Source organism: Urocitellus parryii, chromosome Y (assembly GCF_045843805.1).
Source record: "Urocitellus parryii isolate mUroPar1 chromosome Y, mUroPar1.hap1, whole genome shotgun sequence".
NCBI classification, from domain to species: Eukaryota; Metazoa; Chordata; class Mammalia; order Rodentia; family Sciuridae; genus Urocitellus; species Urocitellus parryii.
The window spans coordinates 25,497,879-25,520,691 of record NC_135548.1 but is presented as its reverse complement, the minus strand read 5'-3'; the positions used below and the strand labels follow the sequence as shown (position 1 = coordinate 25,520,691).

The 22,813-nt window shown below is 34.8% G+C and overlaps 1 protein-coding gene across 1 annotated transcript in view; it reads right to left on the bottom strand.

Moving 5' to 3' along the window:
* Positions 1-8,447: 8,447 nt before the first annotated feature.
* Positions 8,448-22,813, bottom strand: part of LOC144250987 (uncharacterized) — a 38,405-nt gene continuing 24,039 nt past the window's right edge. Inside the window, exons 4-5 of the mRNA XM_077794133.1 lie at positions 13,743-13,977; positions 8,448-8,900 (exon numbers count right to left, since the gene is read on the bottom strand). Coding sequence (XP_077650259.1) covers positions 8,782-8,900; positions 13,743-13,977 — 354 coding nt within the window. The 3' untranslated portion in view covers positions 8,448-8,781. The remainder of the gene's footprint in view (positions 8,901-13,742; positions 13,978-22,813) is intronic.

Sequence of the window (22,813 nt, the reverse complement as noted above, 5' to 3'; positions counted from 1 at the left end):
ATGATTTAAATATATGGGAAGAGATGTCTAGGTTATATACAAACAATACACCATTTTATAGAAGGGGTTTAAGAATTCATAGATTTTGGAATCTGTGAGGCAATCAGGAATCAATCCTTCACAGAACCATTGAATGACTCTATGTTACTACTGTCATTTTCTAAACTATAAGCAAACTACGTGAATATTGAAGTTTTCTGTGTTGGGTAGTATAGTGGCAGTATGCTTAATAATATAAGGTATTAAAATGGTCAAAAATATACAGAATGTGAGCTTTAAACTTTTGGATTCTTCAGTCTTACAAACAGACTCCAGAGACAAATGGTAGAAATTAATAGTTAAGGCATTGAAGAATCAACCATCTGAATGTGGCTATTATAAACTGTGCTGAGGGAGAGTTAGCAAATACTTTCCCAACTGCCAATCCTAAGAAATATGCAAATAGAATCCATGTAAGTGAATGCAGCAGTGAACCTGTGTCTCTGTTAATCCACAGAGAAATGAAATAAGCTGATTTTAAATTTCTGAAGGAGTCTTAAAACACCTGCTAAGTTGTAGAATTTAATTTGTGAGATGAATACTTGGCAATGTGACACTTCTTTCATAGCTTCACTTGCTGTTTTAATAAATGTTCACAAAGCTTTGGTTCCATCTTTTGGAGTGGAAAGAGCTAACTGCTACTCAAACAACAAAAAATACAACTTTCTAAAAAAACTATATCTAATGCCACCAAAATGTAAAAAGACTTCTGCATTGCTTCTAAAAAATGCTATAGTAATTACATCATGGTCTTAACATATAAATAATTTATGCAAAATTGTAAATTTAAAGCATTCCTCTACATTCCAAATGTGAACAAATGCTTTTAATGTTATCATGACCATGAATCTTACTGCAGCAGGCTAAATATTTTCATCATAACAGTTTTCAAGCGAATATTTGGTTATTTTTATAAGCCAAAAATCTGGCTGAAGGAGAAAATGATTATAATAACAAAAACTGTGCAAACCACAAAGTATGTTTGTTGCTACCTTTCCAGATTGGAGATAACAATAAACTATTGGATGAAACTTTCCCTAATTTGTTGGTTGAATTTACATAGAATTTGTTTTTCCTCTGAATAAGTCAATATTTTAAAATAACTTTCAATAAGCACTAATTAGTATTAAGTACCTTATCAATATGTAATAGGCGAGATCTGTGTTTGAATCAAGTGCAACCTTAGTAGATATTACTTCAAAGAGAGGCAATGAGGGATGAGACACAGAGATGGGAACAACATGTAGAAAAAAGAAAGAAGAACTTTTTCAGCTCCTATCCCATAGGATAATCTCAGAAAATAGTATTTGCTGTCCTGCCTTGAGGTACTGGGAAAAACTGAACTGGAAGAGCTTGAAAGCTGACAGTGACACAGGAGGAGGTCTGAGAAGTCCCTGTTGTCTTTCCCATGCAGTCAAAACTCTACCTTTCCTGCAGAATGCTATCGTCTCACCTTGTGATTCAATCTAGTTTTTGATTCCAGATGTCATGGCTTTATATCAGTTTAGTGAATAATGCCAGTTAAGTGTCTTTCAATATTTGAGTTTAACCTAGGTCCCTTAAAGGTAAAGAAACTAGCTGGGTACTATGCTGGATGCTGTGATCCCAGCAACTCTGGAGACTTGAGACAGGACAATAACCAAATCAAAGTCACTCACACCAAATTAGCAAGATTCTGTCTCACCCACATCAGGATCCCTGCAGTCAGGTCCCCACAACTACAGATGCCTCCTTCCTGCTTAAAGCCCTCCTGTGGTCTCCACCATACTCAGAGTAAAACCCCAACTCTAAGCCAGGCTGCGAAGGCTGTCTGGAACCCCAGTTACTTGGGATGCTGAAGTGGAGGAATCACAAGTTTGAGTACAGCCTGGGATGAGGCCATGTCTCAAAATAAAAAATAAAAAGGGCTAGGGGGTACAGCTCAGCATTAGAGTACCTCTAGCATGCACAAGGCCCTAGGGGTAATTCCCAATGCCATCCCCCTCTCCCCAGCAGGGGAAAAAAAAATAAACAGGAAAAAGAAAAAAAAACTTGAGGGCATCACAAGAAATTATAAGACTGTACCCATTACTGGCTCAAGGAAGTTGAGGGTGTAGCTCAGCATCCCTGAGCATCCCTGGGTTCAATCCCCAGTACAAATAAATAAATAAACAAATATTTATTTATTTATTTATTTATTTATTCACACACACATATATATATATACATATTCATATATTCGTACACATATTCACACACATATATGAAACCAAATAAATAATAAATAAATAAAATTTTTAAAAGGTAAAGAAAGTGAGACCTAGTACACTAAATACTAGCAAGTCAGCTGATTATGAGTGGAACAGGAAATAGACACAATATTTCCTTAAAAGCACTCCAAATTCTACCTAACTTAAAATTCAAATTAAAAGGAGATGAAATCTAAATAAATTTACTCTTTTCCTTAGTCATTGCCTGAGAAAAACAACAATAAAATTTGTTTCTCTGCCAAAATCACCTAAAGGAAAGATACTATAATAAGCACAAAGAGAAGAAATTATTTCTATATACTTAGTAATGAAGCCTAGACTTGAATCAGGTTTTAATTATAAACTAGTCAGGAAAATGTTATAATCTAATTCTAAATCTCTTCATCTGAAAAATGGATAAAATAATTACTCTCTCTGGTTCATAAGATAGTGTTAGGACAAAAATAAAAGTAAAAGCAGGTATACAAAGTGCTTTGTTAGTTAAAATGTGTTTAAAGTTAAGTGCAGCAGTGTGATTTCAGTGATTTTAGTAGCAATGCTCTGAACCTTTCCATGAGAAAGGAATGCAAATAGCCAGATAGGAAAATCTCACTCACTAAACTCCACTGGCCAAAAAAAAAAAAAAAAAAAAAAAAAAAAGAAAGAAACTGGCACAGCTTTGATAAAATGATACTCCAAGGAAAAGACAGACATGAGCATCCACACTCCCAAAAATGTTGCTAAGGAATAGTTGATATTTGTATAAAGCATGAATACCTTAGTCAGCTTGGTATGCTGTAACAAGAAGTGAGTGGCTTAAACAACAAATTTGTATTTCTCACAAATCCAGAAGTTGGAAATTCAAGGTCAGAGTGACTACAGGGAACAATTCCTGTCCCAGGCTTCTTACTAGTTTAGACAGCCCTCTTCTTGCCCTGGAAAGAGAGTTAGCTGGCTCTCTGGCCTATTCTTTTATGTTGGAATACTAATCTAATCTCATTCATTTCATGGTCTAATTACTCTTAAAAGGTCCCACCTCCAAATACCATCACATTGGGATTAGGGTTTCAATATTTGAATTTGGGCAGGGGGACACAAACATTCAGTCCATTGAAATGGACATCTTTTAAATGCTACCAGAACAATTATTTCTGTAAATAAAAAAAGGACTACAAAACAGAATTATATATGAGTGTTGTAAATACAAAACACAATGAAAATACAAAATACTAACTAGCAGACTCAGTTGAAAGAAGTAAAAGATGGCTGAGTGAAGAGTAGTGAAGAGCGCTTGCCTGACAGGTGTCAGGTCTTGGGTTTGAACCCTAGTACTGTGGGGAGGAGGAGGAGGAAGAGAAGGAGGCAAAGAGGGGGAGAGGAGGGGAAGGAGAGGGAGAGGGGAGGAGGAGGACAACCAGGACTATGATGAAGAGGAGAAGAAGGATAAAGAAGAGGAGGAGAAAGGGGCGGGAGTCGGGCTGGGATTGTGGCTCAATGGTAGAGAGCTTGCCTAGCAAGGCACTGGGTTGGATCCAGGAACCACATACAAAATAAAATAAAGGTTAAAAAAAAGGTGAGGGGGAGGGAGAGGGGGAGGAAACTAGAATAAAAAGGTAAAGTCATTACTGAAAAAGATGAACTGATAAGAGAATAATATAAAAACAGACACTGTGGAAATTTATGGGAATATTGGAATAGAAGAAATAGAAATTGGGAAAAAGAAAAAAATAAGGAGTTGAAAATATATTTTGAGGGAAAGGCATTGAAGGACATTTTACAAACATTTCAGCACAACAAAACTGAAGAAACAGGATGTCCTTAGGACCTTATTGAGAAGGTTACTGAAGGATAAACTTCATTAGCAAGAATAACTAGGGAAACAATAGCAAAAGAATTTGCAATAAGAATTAAGTACATTATAGTAGAACAAAGATGCCCACCAAATAAAGAGATTAAGGGTGACATAAAGTCAACCTTTAGTGTGCTCCCAGTTTAGAAATTAATTATTTGATTCTTAGTCTTTGTCTATGGTCAAGAATAAAATTACCTAACGCATTGGGAGAGTTGGGAGAGAAAGAGGAGGATTATCTCATCTATAATATGTAAAAGTCACAAGGTATTATTTAAAGTTGATAATGCTGGAAATAAAATAAAATTTAAAAAACCCTAAGTAATATAATTTTATTGACTTATAACAAAAAGAGACAAAGTGACAAAAGGAAACAAGACTCGAGGAAATATTCTAATATTATCATTGGTCTTCTTATGGACTATAATACCTAAATAAGTAAAGGTAAATAGAAAAATAAAAGTACAGGTCTCCTTAAATATTAAAAAAAATCACATACACAAAACAGTAATGTGGAAAGACTTAAAAAGAGCTGTCATTAGGAACATGACCTAGATTGCTACGACAAACCTAAGGCCAGACATCTATTATATCAATAAATGCAAATAAGTTTGCCTCACCTATAAAAAGAAAAATCATCTTCAGATTCAAGACCAAATGAAAATGAAACTTGATTCTGCATGTGGGAGACACATTTTAAAACTTTCAGAAGATTTGAAATTATAGTAGTTCTTGAGATATCAATATCAGATAAAGTAGAATTTGGCGTAAAAAGCATTTTATAACCAATGTCCTCTATAATGCCAAAGGGGACAACTGACAACAAAGATATAAAACTCATGAGAATCCATGCACCAAACAATAATCCAGGATACTCTTTCATCTCCAAATTCTTAATTTAATCACATCTGCAAAATCCCTTTTGCCATGTATGGTAACGTATTTACTGGTTCTGGAATTAGCACATGACATTGGGGGGGGCACCAAAATTCAGCCTCCCACAGCATTTATTATTGTTATATCAGATAAGCAAGGAAATATAAATATTATTTAAATATAAATGCAAAATTGAGACCAGACTTTAAAATTAAGACCAGACTTTAAAATTTTAATACCAAAGGACTAAAGTTGCATCAAAAGAAAAGTTATTAAAATACTTGGTAATAAGATTATGTGCAGTCAAAAATTATTAATTTATGTCATTCAATTAAAGAGAAATTATAAATGTCACTTTGATTTAAAGCCAAGGTTTATCTAATCCATTTACCACCTAGGATGGTTTGCTTGAGATTTTAACTTCCTATAGTATTAGACTAGATACTCACACACTCTTCAAGTCTCAATCATTTAATCTTTAATTATTTCTTCTTATAAATACATACATGGTTTAAAATGTTAGAAAAGTTGAAAGAGTATATGGTGACAAGTAAGTCTCTCACTTCCTCTGTCTTCAAGTTATGCCAGTTCTTCCAGATGTCACAAGTCACTAGTTTTCAGTGTTTTTTTTTTTTTTGTGTGTAATCTTCTGGAATTACTTTGATCATTTTGAAGCTTCTCCCCCCACCAATCCCCAAGGCAATAGAAAGTTAACCCCTGTATTCTTTCTTATTTATAACTCTATCTATACCAATTAGATGGCCTTTAGAAATATTTTCTCTTAATACATGAGACCATTTATTCACACTCTTTTTGGTGTTTATTATCTAATAAAGTATTTGTGGCACAATAATTTATATATAGCTTTTAGTATTTAGGTCCTTTATCATACTTTAATTTTATCTTTATCACCCAAAGGAAGCAACTGTCATTTGGATGTCAAAGCATGGGATTTCGAGGCAGCACCTTGATTTAAAATTTGACTTTTTCAACTTTACATTGGTTGACTTTGGGTAAGTTAATTAGTTATTTTTTTTCCTTCTTCATGAGCAAAATGGGTAGAAAGTGCCTACCTGGAGTTAAGTGTTCCATGAAAACTGTGATACTTGCAAAGTAATTAATAAACAATTATATTTATGAAGAACTCCAGTACATGTGTGAGGATTATCCTCTTGTTTTATTTATCTTAGTTGCTAATGATTACTATTTTTCTACATTTAACAAGTTTTCTCAATATGGGAAAAGAAATACTGGCTTGTAATTCTCAAAATAACCACTGGGTTATGTTATAATATTTATTATGTGTTATGGCTGTGACAGCTAGTGTTCATTGAGCATTTATTGCCTACTGAGTGAGCTCTGTGCTAATGTGTTCTTGTCTCAATAAGACTTTTGAGCTTCACAAAAACCTTTGAAGCAGATGGTGTTATTGTCATCATCCTCATTTTAAGGATGGAAACCTAAGGAGGAGAGAGGTTGAATCACTTCCCCAGCCAGTTAGGGACAAAGCCAAGATTTGAATCTAGGCAATTTAAGACCATTGTCCATACACTGAGATACCAGGTAACATTACCTCCTGAGGACAGTCCTTGCTGTACCATTTCACTGATCTTAGGGTTTCCCTCTCTTATTCTTATATTTTTTTAAATAAAAAAAGTAAACTTGTGATGTACCAGGTAGTTTCATAGGCAGTAAGTGTACAAAGATACTGATTAAAGGCAGTGTGACTACCCAGAGGCTGACCCTGCCAGCCTCAGCAAGATACAAATTCTAAAGAATAGCACTATTAACTTAGGGACTACTAACTTGATGTTAGGGCATGAAGTTTGTAATATCTGAAATAATATCACTTTCTTTCTCTTTCAAAAGGCAATATGGAGGTGGGAAATTCCCTCACATCTTTCTCTGACTGAAGAAAACAACTGGGTTCTAACAATACCAATTATAAAAATCAGAGAATTGAGTAATTTATTCTAATATAAATGTGTCTTTAAAATTTATCCACATTAGGTATTGTCATCATAAGTGTTTTATAACACTATCCTCTTCTTGAGTTCACTATAGTTTGCCTATATCTATCCCATTGGATATAATTCCCAACATCTGACATAGAGATTGGAACTCCAGATCTTTTAAATCCTCAATCTTGCTTTGGTCAAAACTCCTATCTGGTTACTTGTGAAGTGCTATAGCTGGACATAAGATCTCAGAAGATTCCTTGGGGTTTTAGTCCTTGGTCTTCTTTAATATGCTAAAACCACTCAGCCTACCTGCTGGCACTTCACCTAAGAATCAGAGAAAAAGAAAGCCTTATTTTTAAGAACCGGAGAGGGGCTTGCTTATCTCCTTTCTTTTTCCCTAGCCTATCATCTGCTAAACTTTCCAAAGTTAAGGTATCCCCTAAAAGAATTCTGCTGGTAGATAGCCCTCTGTTAGCTCTTAGATATCCAGTACTCCAAAGGACTACACAGTTCAACTTGGGTTGATACCCTAGTCACAATGAAGGGAACAGAGTGAATAAAACCAGCCTCTACCTTAGGAAAGGAGGCAGATTTTATCATTAGAATTCTATTGATTGTGGCTTTGTAGTGTCCACTAAAATGTCTTCCCCTAATACCAAGAACGAGGTTTGGCATACTTAGGACTTCATTCTGTCCTTGACACTTTTCACTAGTTGGAGCAAATAGGGCTAGGACAGAGCTCTGGTTCTCATAGAAGTTAGTATGCCACTGACCCTTCAATGTATTAAAATTTTTGAATGTCAATTGCTATTCTTCACATCACTTTACTTGTGTATGCATGGTTTTAAAATCTTAGGCTCTTGGCCCATTAAATACTGTAAACTTTGATTTTTGAACTGTACTCAGGGTTTTGAGAAACGTTTGTTCGTTGCACTATTTTGATATCCACCAGAGAAAATATCTGGTCCTTGATGGAACAGTATCATTAACAGAAGTAGCCATTGTAACAGAAGTACAAACTGTTATAAATGAAGTCACTGCCGTTAAATAATACGATGTATTCTTTTTCAGTGAATTCTGTGCACACAGTCAAGCTGAGACTTCCTTGATTATATACAGGGAATGCTTTCAGAGAACCACCAACTGGGTTTTTTCCATGTTTTAAAAGCTGCTGTGCCATAGCATTCCAAAATAATACAGGTTAATACCACCTACCAACCAAATTTTTGACGCAACATTCCTTTCCTTCAAAGCTTGAAATGAAATTGATTTTCACTGCTGTTTCATTTTAACTTGTAAGCCTCATGAATAACTACTCTAAAATAATTTCAACTCAGAAATATTCAGGAACTGGTGAGAAATTGGTAGTGAATGTTTTTGGCTTAGCTAAAAGATATTGAATAAAAATGTAAAGGAACAACTTGTTGTGTTTAGATGAGAAGAAACATGACAAGGAAGCAAGGAGCCAGAAATGATTCTCCATCATAACCAGAGTAGTTTAAAACTTTCTTTAATTCAGTGGGCTGAAACTTCAAACAAATGTTTCACTACCTGGGTAATCTGCAGAAATTATAAATCTGATCCTTATGTGTTTATTCTTAGAATGCCAATCATTGATTAGGGCAATATGATGTTAAACATTTTAATGAAATATTTTTAAAAATTCAGCAAATCACATAGGTATTTGGAAACCTCTGAATCATAGATGTGATTTTATACTTTGCATTCTGGTAGAATTATATTGATATTTATTTTGAAGACATGTGTGAATCTTGATTTTGTGTGTCCTGCAGTTTATACAATTTGGGGGTTGTAGGGAGGAAGTATTTTATGTATTTTTTTTTCCTTTGAGTAAAGTGACAGAATTTCTTTCTTTTGTTAAACAGAGAAGAAGAGCAGCTCCCAGAAGAGAGGGGTCCCAAGTGGTTTGCCCAGGAGGAAGGTTCTCTAAGAAAAGAAATACAAAATTATGCATGTAATATTTGGTCAGAAAGATAATGGATGGTACAGAATAGAGGACACAGTAACCAACCCACAAAACTACAACTATCTTATATTTGATAAAGGGGCTAAAAGCATGCAATGGAGGAAGGATAGCATCTTCAACAAATGGTGCTGGGAAAACTGGAAATCCATTTGCATCAAAATGAATCTGAATCCCTATCTCTCGCCTTGCACAAAAGTTAACTCAAAATGGATCAAGGAGCTTGATATTAAATCAGAGACACGGCATCTGATAGAAGAAAAAGTTGGTTATGATCTACATACTGTGGGAGCAGGCTCCAAATTCCTCAATAGGACACCCATAGCGCAAGAGTTAACAACTAGAATCAACAAATGGGACTTACTCAAACTAAAAAGTTTTTTCTCAGCAAAAGAAACAATAAGAGAGATAAACAGGGAGCCTACATCCTGGGAACAAATCTTTACTCCACACACTTCAGATAGAGCCCTAATAACCAGAATATACAAAGAACTCAAAAAATTAGACAATAAGACAACAAGTAACCCAATCAATAAATGGGCAAAGGACCTGAACAGACACTTCTCAGAAGAGGACATACAATCAATCAATAAGTACATGAAAAAATGCTCACCATCGCTAGCAGTCAGAGAAATGCAAATCAAAACTACCCTAAGATACCATCTCACTCCAGTAAGATTGGCAGCCATTAGGAAGTCAAACAACAATAAGTGCTGGAGAGGATGTGGGGAAAAGGGCACTCTTGTTCATTGCTGGTGGGACTGCAAATTGGTGCAGCCAATTTGGAAAGCAGTATGGAGATTTCTTGGAAAGCTGGGAATGGAACCACCATTTGATCCAGCTATTCCCCTTCTCGGTCTATTCCCTAAAGACCTAATAAGAGCATGCTACAGGGACACTGCTACATCGATGTTCATAGCAGCACAATTCACGATAGCAAGATTGTGGAATCAGCCTAGATGCCCTTCAATAGATGAATGGATTAAAAAAATGTGGCATTTATACACAATGGAGTATTACTCTGCATTTAAAAATGATAAAATCATAGAATTTGGAGGGAAATGGATGGCATTAGAGCAGATTATGCTAAGTGAAGCTAGTCAATCTTTAAAAAACAAATACCAAATGACTCCTCTGATATAAGGGGAGGAAACAAGGACAGGGTAGGGACGAAGAGCTTGAGACGAAGATTTTCATTAACAGGGTTGAGAGGTGGGAGGGAAAGGAAACGAGAAGGGGAATCGCATGGAAATGGAAGGCGATCCTCAGGGTTATACAAAATGACATATAAGAGGAAAGGAGGGGTAAGACAAGATAATTCAAATGGAAGAAGTGATTTACAGTAGAAGGGGTAGAGAGAGAAAAGGGGAGGGGAGGGGAGGGGAGGGGGGCTAGTAGAGAATAATACAGACAGCAGAATACATCAGACACTAGAAAGGCAATATGTCAATCAATGGAAGGGTAACTGATGTGATACAGCAATCTGTATACGGGATAAAATTGGGAGTTCATAACTCATTTGAATCAAACTGTGAAATATGATGTATGAGGAACTATGTAATGTTTTGAATGACCAACAATAAAAAAAAAAAAAAAGAAAAAAAAAAGAAAGATAATGGAAGTCACAACAATTACAAATCTCAAGAGGCTGAAAAATATCACAAAGATCTTAAAATCTAGAAAATTAACAAAATGCTTTTAATCAATGAACTTCCTAATAAGTCTGTATCTAACACTTTTTCCCTTATACTTTTTAGCTGCATAATCATGGATTATCTTTTCCTGTGACAATAATTTCATAATATAATTTTTATTCTAGGGAATAGGAAGATAATTCAGCATTTCCTCTAGCATAGTTGATTTAAACTTGTTTATTCTTATTACAAGTTTAGGAATGTTTCAGCTTTACAATAAGGTTCATGTACAATTTTAATATTGTTGCTAAGTTTGGAAAACCATCATCAAGTTTCTTTCATAGATGAACTGTAGAATTTTAGGACATTTCAAGATGTCTTGGTCAATTTGTCAGTGGTGTATTTGGGTTAAGTTTTTGGGTGGGTCTGTACAATGGGGTGTAGGAAGATTCCTGAAAGTCATTCCTGCAGTGGGATGGCTAGCAAAAATTCTTTAGGGAAATATTTATGGATGACATAAATATATGCCACCAAAGCCAAAATGTTTTGCAACAGTTTCCCTTAGGCAAATCCCAAAAATGCCTGCACCAATTCCAGTACAGAGAAGAAGAGCCACAGTGGTTTTAACTGATAGTGATTAAAGTATTAATGATTTGCAAATTTTATAAAACAGGCCTAGTAAATTTACTTGTATCTGAAGGAAAAAAGAACTTGATGTGTTTTGCTTAATTTTATCTATTCTCTCAACTCTGAATGAGTACTGAACTAGTTCTAACACAGGAGAATAAGATTAAATGTCCACTGTATTTCCATATACCATTAAGTGCCTAAATACTTTCCCTTTTCCTTTTTTATTTTTAAGTATATATTTTTAGTTGCTGATGGACATTTATTTATTTATTTATATGTGGTGCTGAGACTCTAACCCAGTACCTCACACATGCTAGGCAAGTGTGCTACCACTGAGCCACAACCCCAGTCCCTCCCTTTACCTTTTGCATACTGGGAATTGAATTCAGGGCTTCATGCGTTTTAGGCAAATGCTCTTCCACTGGGCTATACCAGTCTAATATTTTTCTTAAGTTATAAGTTTAATTCCTCATTTCTTTCCTTTTTGTTTTTCAAGTTCTCTGCTTCCTTCTGTTTAACTCTCATCTTTCTGACATTACCAGCTGAATTCTGGGTACTTTAGGACTAACCCTTGGAATTTATCTGACTTTCATAAAGTAGGGGGAACAAAGCATTCCTTATAAATATAAGAATGGGAAGATGAAATGTTAAATAAACATTTGTTTTAGTCAGCTTTTTTGCCACTGTGACCAAAAGATCTAACAAGAACAATTTTAGAGAAAGAGAAGTTTATTTGACTCATGGTTTCAGAGATCTCAGTCCATAGATGACTGACTCCATTGCTTTGTGCAGAGGTGAGGCAGAACATCATGGCTGAAGGGTGTGACAGAGAAAATTAAACTCAGGACATGAACATCAGAAAGCAGAGAGAGCTTCACTTGCCCAGCCCAAAATATAAACCCCAAAGGCATGCTCCCAATGATTACTTTCTCCAGACATACCCTACCTGCCTACAGTCATTACCCAGTTAATCCTTATCAGTGGATTAATGAACTGATTAGATTAAACAAACTCTCATGATCTGATCAATTTACCTCTAAACTTTCTTGCATTGTCTTACACATAAACCTTTGGAGGACCTCTCATATTTAAACCATAAGAATATTGTTTAAGAGAAAGAAAGTGTAACATGCGGTTCAATGGAAGACCAAATATATAATTTTATGTTGCAGATCATTAAATGTTAGAAACATATGCTTTAATTTATGTATGAATTGAAATTTACCTGTATCAGATGTTGCTTAATCATTTTAATGTAAGTAAAACTTTGTTATAATCAGAATTCCATGTTCTTCCAAGAGATATTTTTTTAACTTATGACTTAAAGTCATTAGTATTGTTGGAATAATTTGACAAAATGGCTGGTTTCAGCACAACTTTTATCCAAAGGACACAAACAAGTCAGCTTACTCCAAAATATTTCTACGTGATGGCAAAAAGGGATATATTAGTAGAACATGTATTACTCCTGTTATGATAATATAAATTATTTAATTATATGAAGCATTTATCATCTTGATTTCTATAGTGACAAATAGGTCTGAGGGTCAATAAAATTTGAATGAAGCACAGCAAAGACAAGCTTTTGATAGCAGATTTTTTTTTCTTTTTCCTGTTGGTACTTGGAGTACAGAGACACTTAACCAGTGATCCACACCCACATCCAATTTTTCATTTTTTAAAAATTTGTTCTTCCATTTACATGACAGTAGAGCCTATTTTGATGTATTTGTACAAATAAGGAGTATTTCTTATTCTAATTAGGATCCCAGTCTTATGGATGTACATGATGTTGAGATTCACTGTGGTATATTCATCTATGTACATAGGAAGGTTATGTCAGATCCATTCCACTGTCTTACCTATTCCTATCCCCTCTCCCTTCTCTTCATTTCTTTTTGTAATACACCGAACTTCTATTTTTACCCTCCGTTTCCTCTCCCCTTTTTTGTCAGCATCCACATATCAGAGAGGCCATTCAACCTTTGTTTTTGTGGGGAATTGGCTTATTTCTCTTAGCATGATAGTCTCCAGATCCTTCCATTTGCTGGAAAATGTCATATAAAGTAATTCTTCTTTAAAGATGAGAAATATTCCATTGTGTATACATATCACATTTCCTTTATCCATTCATCTGTTGAAGGGTACCTAGGTTGGTTCCATAGGTTAGATATTGTGAATTGTGCTGCTATAAATATTGATGTGGCTATCCTAGTCCTAGTCCTAGATTTCATTCTTACTGGAGCAATGGGAGTCACATGTCCATCCTAGATCAAATTACTCTCTAGAGGAAATCAATAGTCTGATTGGCCAGGTCTGAGTAATATATTTTATCTCAGGAACAAGAGAGAAATTGTATTGGATCATATTGCTGAGAGCCACAGCCGAGTCAGGATGGCCCCTGGCATTTTGCCAGAAGTAATGGTTGAGAGGCATGCCATTAAGATGATGATAATTAAGTTGTCTATAATTGCTGTGACTGGATGATGCTGTATTGAAATAGGCTGTGTATTCAATTATATATAGACCCCTGATGTCTACCTCGATTGCCCGCTACTCTGGAGTTCTCTCGGGGATTCCGGGAGAGTTCGCATTGGTTGGTTGGTGAAGTTCCAGTGGAGGGAGTTCCGGTTGGTGTGTGGCCTTCCTGAAAAGGCTTGCGTGGTTCACATGTGGCGGAGTTCAGAAATAAAGTTTGTTCCTGCTTGAGTGACTCGTGATTTTGTGCCCAGCCAGACTGTGGCATCATATAGATGGGAGTGGGAGAAAAGTGAGACTGTAGAAGAAATACGAATATCATACTATAAGCATAAGAAGGTTAATGGCTGTTTGACAAAACTATTTCTATCTTTTGATTAGCTCAACATCAATGTACATCTTTCTTCACATGTATAAACTTCCAAATGTCTTAGTTTGGCATACAATGACACTCTTTCATTTGTACTATGCTCTCCCCCAACAGAGATAGCTCAGCATTTGGTGTAGTTACTGCACCTAATACTAAATCAACGTATCTGTATTGTGCATGCTTTTTAATAGATGTGTATGTAATTCTCATGTTTTGAGAATCTATGGATAAATGATAAATTGAATCACTCTCAACATACTCAAAATGCAATTGTAGACTGAAATAGATTAATAACAACTTAGAACTCCTGTAGAGGAGAGGATAAAATGGGAAACAAAGTGGTCATGAATTAAATATGTTCTGCAGATAAGGAACTTAAAAAAAAAAAAAACAACTTCCTAGTTGGGCTGGGGATGTGGCTCAAGCCGTAGCGTGCTGGCCTGGCATGCATTCGGCCTGGGGTTCGATCCTCAGCACCACATACAAATAAAGATGTTGTGTCTGCCGAAAAACTAAAAAATAAACATTAAAAAATTCTCTCTCTCTAAAAAAAAAATTTCCTAGTTATACACAGACACAATCTTTATTTGTTTTTATGTGGTGCTGAGGATCCAACCCAGTGCCTCACAGGTGCAAGGCAAGCTGGCAAGCGCTCTGCAACTGAGCCACAACCCCAGGCCAGATAAGGAATATTTTGCATGAGCAGTGAAGCAAATTGCTGGACAGCCAATCTGGCTGTCTGGGCCTCTTCTTAGGAAAACCTCCCAAGTTTAATACCCTTCATAGAAGACCCTGGCGATGCATGATGGTGTGTGAGAGCAGGAATATGAGAGCCAATTGTGAACTTCCTGGCAATAGTATTTAGCCACAGTAATCAACAAGTGCATAAATCAAATTATCTTCCTCTTTCTAAAGTCAATTTTATCATTCAACAGGACATCATTGAAAGGAGGCTCAGGGATTGCTTAGGACTTGGAGGTTGAATAATTACCAATTTTTGTTTACTTAGCTTAAGATTTCTTTGACTATGCAATTTTTCTAAGAATTTAGTTGCTCCGAGTCTGTAATTGCATGGGTTAATCACCAGATATGTTGATCTTGTTCAGTTTTAGTTTTTCTACTTAGAATCTGGGTAGGGAATTTGTGCTTCTTACTATCTTCAGTTTCTTCTTTACTTGCCCAGACTTCAATTTCACGGCCTTTATCTTGGCCTTTGTTTCACAGTCCAGTGAACATATGGTATGCAAGTGAAGAGGTAAAATATTCAGCTTTTGGACCCCAAGCTGCATGCCCAATTGATATTTGTGATTAAGATAATTATCCCCTTTTGCAGGAAGAGAATTTATAACAAGAGATATCAGTTGGGAGCCTGATCATCAGACTTCTTTTAGCTGCCATTTTCATCTCATGCTATATTTCCAACCTCCTGCTTTTTTTTTAAATATGTTTTAGTTGTAGATGGGCACACTACCTTTATTTATTTATCTTTATGTGGTGCTGAGGATTGAACCCAGTGCCTCATCCATGCTAGATGAGTGCTCTACCACTGAGCCACAACCCAGCCTCCCCACCTCCTGCTTTGTTTCCAGTTTGTAAGCTTGGTGCAGAGAATTTTATCTTTATAATTTTGCAATCTTCAGATTATTGGACCCTGGGAATCTTAGGTATTAGCAAAGAATACCTTCCTGAGAATGAATGAATTCATCATAGCAATCAAAATTGCTATGAAGTTGTTCTTTCTTGTACAAGAAAAATCATAAGAACAGACAGGTGTCCTGCAAGCCAAGTGAAGAATGTTTATCAGGAAGGAAAAGGGGCTTGACTATGCTCATTGCTAAGACTGACAGGTCAAAACCAGGAAATAGTAAGCACTAGATTTGGCAATGTGAAAGTCTTAGAGACTATGGTAAGAGAAGTTCCAGTGAAGAAATGGGGTGGGAGTGGGAGAGTGGATTACAGTGAGGATTGGAAGAGAACTGGAGAAAGTACATGTTTGATGGAGTTTTGCTGTGAAAGAGTTCCCAATATTTCTGCCCTCTGAGGCTTTGAACTTCATGTCATTGAGTATATTTCCTGCAGTGAGAAAGGTGTTTCTCTACTATGTCATGTTCCTGAAACTACTTTAATGAGCCCTAACTTAATACCACCTGATAGTGCCCATAGATATTACATTTAAACCTTTTGTAGTTAGTATTAACTTTTGCATTTCTATCTTTTGTAGTTAGCCAATAGTATATCAAATGTCACACCTAGGGCCACTGGGTGAGAATATATGATGGCTAGTATATTTAGTAGCTTGAATTGCTCAGGATCTCTAAGTTGTCCTTTTAACTCATTCAAAATTACCAAGAGATAAGTAATTAACTACACAATTTTTATTTTTTTAAGATTAAATGATCACCTATACAATCTTATAATAAGAACAAAAATACACTTATTAAGTAGTTAGAGGTCCATGGAACAAAAAATGACATAAAGTCAAAGCATTATTAATCTAATTACATTATTTTTATCTATTACATTTAATTCCACTTATTAATACTTATGGGAAATCTCATTTTACTTTGTTAAGTCAGAATAATCAACTTTTAAGCAATCATTTTTTGGAAAAATGAGTGAACTTACTTAGGATTTCCTAAGATCCTCAAATTTTAAAAGCCTTACAATTTATATTGAAACTCCCACCCCCAGTTCCTGATTTTAAGCACTTGACACCTCAGAAATGAAGGTATAAATCCATAAATTATATCATTGTAGCATAGTGAAAACTGTAGAAAATATTTGTACAAAATAGCATGTGAACTAGAGGCAGGAGGCAGAAGTTGTGTCTGGGTAAATCAGGTGAGGTTTGCATCAGTGGCATTTGACACAAAAAGGAAAAGAGGAGAGCATTTAAACGACAGTAAGTAAGAGGTCACCAAAGAGAAGATATCAGCTAGTTCTGGAAATAAGCAAAGTTTGGGGTTGGGGTAGAGGTGCTTGTGGCAGGAGCACTGGAATTAAATTTGGCAATGCTGTGGATTTAGTTTATTGAATAACAATATTAAAATATTCTGTAAGGATCAGGGAGCATAAATTAGAGATCGACTAAGACAGGCCTTATGACTTGCTAACTAGGTCTATTTCTCTAGTTATTTTAATTACTTTGTCAGTATTCTTCAGAAAATATTCTTTCTGTGAATTTTTTGTTTTAGGTCAACAACTCCATGTGCACTTAAGCTAATAATATATCATTATTATTCTAACTGTATTTTCTTTGTTGAAGCTCTCTACATTATAGTGTGTTACTAAATATGGCAGGATATGAGTTGGCCTTGCTGAACTTTGGGCCATTATAGTGGCTTCAGATTGAATTGGGTTATTTTAAGGTCATAAACTGATACAACAAAGGATTGGATTATTTATGACTTTAATATTCACCAGTGTTTCCAGCTCAAGATCCAATATACCACTGAATATTATCTGTCAAAAAAATACATCATCTGTTCCATTTATTGGTGACCAATTAAAAAAAAGGAGTTTCAATTGCTGCCTTGAACTCAAAAAATTTCCACCCCAAGTATTTCAATAATAATAATAACAATATTTGCAATATCTATATATTTATAATAGGAATATTTGTCAGATACTAATTGCATCAATTATAATTAATACATAAAATTAAATATTAATATATATGTTTATATATAATTTAAATATACTTCTATATTGACTCTTTTTATTTTTGCATAATAGAGACTGATTGGGAAAAATAGGTATATTATTCAAATGCTAACTACAAGCCTCAGCTGCATTTCTGTAACAAGTTAGAGTCTGGCATTATATATATATATATATATATATATATATATATATATATATATATATATATATATATTTTTTTTTTTTTTTTTTTAAATGAAAAGAGTGGCTACCTTTATCTCATTTGGCCACATTTTCCTTATACTTGTTAACTTCAGCAAATGTTTAAGAAAAATGGATATTATTTATTATGAGAGAAGAAGTGAAAGAAATATTTCAGAATAATGACAAAGTTCCTTCCTTTAAAAGGAACCTGAAAAAGAATTATATTGATTTTATAGAATTAAACCTTGAAGATAAAAGGCAGTTTAGATTTTAATCATTTAAAAACAGATTGGAAAAATAAAGTAGTCATTATCAAAATCTTTCTCTCTGAGCATCAACCCTAAAATAGGTCCTCATTACCTCACTGTAGCTTTTTTTGTACTAATCAGACAGTAGGACATTTCTGGGAACAGCACTAGGAGATGGAACATCCTAAAGTAATAATTATTTTCCCAAGGGACAATGATATCTCTGGGAATTGCATTACCAACCAAAAATTTGGCATAAAATAAATCACACATACATCTAATGATACAGTGTAAAAGCAAATATTGAGACATAGTGCAGAATAAGGGAAACAATACAAATAAGAGCCTAGCAAGTTTCTGGCATAGAGTAGATAACCCATACATTTTAGTTTCAGATTACTTTGGATACCTAACAAATTGCCCCCAAATTTAGTAGCTTAAAACAATAATGACCACTTATTCTGTTACACGTTTCCTGTGGGCTAGTAAATCAGGCTCAGCTTTTCTCTGCTCCACAGTATCTAAAGCCTCAGTTGGAGGATTCAAAGGTTGAAGGCTGACTCAACTGAAGACTCATTCAATCACATATCTGGCAGTAGAGGGTGATTTTTGGTTAACTGAAGACTCATTCAATCACATATCTGGCAGTAGAGGGTGATTTTTGGTTGGGGACTAACCTAGGCTTGTTTACTGTAACACAGACAGCTGGCCTCTCTGCCTTCTGAGCTTCCTCACAATATAGCAACGAGGTGGGTGGATAAGTAGAGAGAAAGCTAGGCAGATGATAAATAGATCAATAATTGAGAAAGAGAGGGAGATTACACAGAAGCTGTTTTGCCTGTTGTGATCTAGGCTCAGAATAAGCAATCTTATTTCTGTTATATTCTAATGGTTAAAAAAATCACAAAGATCCAAAAGGAGGAAATATAAACATATAAACTTCACTTCTCATGGGGGGCATGTGGCACTTACACTGTAAGATCACAAGATGAAATATATATCTGTGCTGCCATTTTGGGAAAATACAATTTGCTAACCTACCCATAATTTGAAATAATAATATTACATTTGAAATTGTAAAAAATAAAAGAGTCTAGAGAATTTTATAACCCAAAGTATTTAAGAAATTACAGCCTCTGAATAAAAGTGCCATTGAAGTTAATTATCAGACTGGGGCCATCAATTGATTATTCCGGTGTCAAGAATTGAACACAGATTTTCTCAATCTCAGTTCTATAACAACTCACCTTATAAGTATCCTTTAAAATATACTCATTTGTTCATTGATTAGAAAAGAGACTTATTACAAATGAAAAATTTGAATTTTTAAAACTAATATTGGAATCTGGGATTCCTATAATCCCAGCAACTAGAGAGGCCGTTAAAGAGGATTACAAATTTTAGGCCAGCTGGGCAATTTATCAAGACCCTGCCTGTCTCAAAATGAAAATTAAAAAGTGCTAAGGATGTAGCTCAGTGGTAGACCAGCTCTGGGTTTAATGCCCAGAACTGGAAACAAACAAACAAACAAAAAACCAGAAAGCAATATTGGAGGAAAATAGTTCCTAGCTGAAATTTTAAAAATGTAGGTATGTCTGAAAAACAGACTGGCTTTGTGATCTCTTTAACATCTTCTTTTATATGAGCTGAGTGTATGACGCAGTTTTCAGCAAGACAATGTGCTTATTCCTTAACCCTATTTCTTATCTGAGCTGTAGGAAACCAGAGAACTGAAGCACATCTATTTCAAAAGGAATCTATGGATTACAGAGTGAGTAGAGCTCTTGGTTCCCAGGTGACCCAAGCACAACTGTAATTTGGAGAGGGGTTTCATATAATGCACAAAAACAGTGGAGGAAACACATTACTGTTTGACATCTTGAGGCCATGAAAGTTTGGGGGCAGTAATAGATAATCCCTTAAAAATAGAAACAGCAAAGAAATAGAAACAGTCAAAGAAATGACTGTAGCAATTATGATATTTGATACTTTCCTCCAGTAGGTTGTGAGTAACGAATAGAAACAAGAGGCCAGAATAGAGGAGAGTGAATTGTTGCTGCCTATAAGTTACACAACTCGCAAGGAATTTTTGCAAAACTGTAATGAATTATTGCCTGGGAGAGGATAGGTGTTAGAAACATGATAACTTAAATGTTGTGGTGACGCTATGAACAGTGACAATAAATTTTGAGTATACATGTTAATGAATAACTCAGAGAAGGCTTATGCAAATTATCTACAGTTAACATTTAATTAGCAATGATTTCATTTAATGGTTTAGGGTTTTTACTTAACAGTTTAGAATTAAAGGGTATCTAGATGAATTATTTGAATAACTTCTATTAAAAACTAAACTGTTACTTTTTTTCCCCTTCATTCTGAGTCAAGCAAAAGCATAAAACTGTTCCAATTTTCATCCTTTACAAAAACATTTACCAAAGCATCTATTTGAAAACATCTTTATAGAGTTTTGTTATTGTTAAAATTCAGAGATCCTTAGAGTTTTCAATGTGGATGCCCTGTATAATGTCATTTCTTTGCTATTCCCAGAATCTTAACCTCTCATAACTTCCAAGTCTTTTCATGCCACTAAAAATCCATGGCAGCTTTGAAAGTTTACAAAAGCCATAAAAGCACAGATGGAAAGGTGCATGCAAGTCAAGTGGAGCTGGGTAAACTGGTGGAGGATGGATAATGGATATCAGAAGTTTGAAGTACAAATTTCAGCTCTGTTGTTGACCAGATATACAAAAGTAAACCTTACTTTCCTCATCTGCAAAATGGAGATTTTGCATCCACATACACAGACACACACACAAATAGCTTTGTTAAGATTTACTGAGATAATTGAACATAGAAACTAGAAAAGGATGCCATTAAACTACAAGGGAGGCCATAGGGAAGAGGAAGGTTCAAGGGGAGGGAGGAGGGGGGATTAAGGAGAGAGATCAGGTTTCTCTCAAAAGATTTAATTCCTCTTTTTTGTTTTCTTGTACCTAAAAAATTCTTTTACTCTCCTTAGGAGTTCCAACTTCAGCTCATTGCAGACTTTATATTTTCTGTAAATGAATGATTTATCAAATTAAAGATGAGAATCCATATTCTCATCTAGTTTGTTATTACCATTTTCCATGGCATTAACTTATCTATATAGAATATTTAAACGTAAAAATTTTGATGTGAAAAAATTAGCATAACTCATTTTTCCTTTTTATTTTGAAATGTTTCAAACCACATTGAAAGTCAAAAAAATTTAACAAGTGTTGGGCACAGTGGTGCACACCTTTAATGCCAATGGCTTAGAAAGCTTAGTCAGGAGGATAGCAAGTTCAGAGAAAGCCTCAGCAACTTAGCAAGTTAACTAAGTAACTTGGTGAGATCCTGTCTCAAAATAAAATATAAAAAGTGCTGGGGGTGTGGCCCAGTAGTTAAGTGCTCCAGGTTCAATCCCCAATACAAAAGGAAAAAAAAAAGACAAAAATTTAATATATTAACAAGCACTAGGACCTCCAATTGATTAATTCACTTTTAGTATTTTGTCATGTATTTCTTTCCCTCATTCCTATCTATACATATCTGTATGCACATATTTATATAGATTTACTTTGGTATAAAATTCCCAAGATTAAGAATAATACTATTATTATATCGAATAGTTATACCATCATCACACCATAATTCCATTATACTATCCAGTTTTCAGACCATATTCAAATGTCTGTAATGGGTCATAAATAGTTGCTTTCATTCGTCTGTTTTTTCATATGTAGGATTGTTTTCATTTCTCCTGCATCTTTTTAATCTCAAAGAAATTTCTAAGACATTTTAGTAGTCTTGGTTATATTTCCTGTAGAATATCCCAGTCTGGATGTATCTGCCTGTGTCTTCAAGTCTAATTTGTTCTGATAATCCCCTATGACTTTTATTTTTTTATTTGAATCAAATGGGGTGTAATTTCTCATTTTTCTGATCCCCTATGACTTTTAAATGTGTTTCCATCTAGACCTGGGTTTTTCCACCTTGGCACTATTGACATTTTGTGCTAGATAATTATATATTGGGGATGCAGAAATGTCCTATTCATTGCAGCTTGATTAGCAGTATCCCGGGCCTCTACCCATCAGATGCAGTTAACAACATCCATGCCCTTCAGGTTGCCCTGGTGAACCACCTCATGAAGCTTGCTTGAAATTAGCTTAAATAATTTTGGCAAGAAAATTTCTTAAATGATGAGTATGCCTAATTGCACTATATCAAAAAGCACATGACATCATATTGCCTCATTATTTGTGATCTAACTTTGATCATTTGTTCAAGGCAATGATTTTTTTTAAAGGTAAAGAAATATTTTCCATTTTGTAACATGTCATGTCTTGGTACATTTGAGACCATATTGGATTTCTGTAGTGCAGAATCTTTACCCAATGGCTTTTAATATTCTTTGATGAAATTTGCCTGAACCAACTGTAATTCATTTAGAAAATTATTATTTTTCTATCATTTGTTCTACATTTATAATCTGATATTGCTTTCCAAGAAAATGTTTCATCCTCCCCCTCCTCTATTTTTAGTGCTCAGAACTTAGGCATTTAAAAAAAATTCTATGTATATTATCAATATTGTCTTACCCTTTTTGATGCACATTGTCCCAAATTTTTCCAATAGAATTC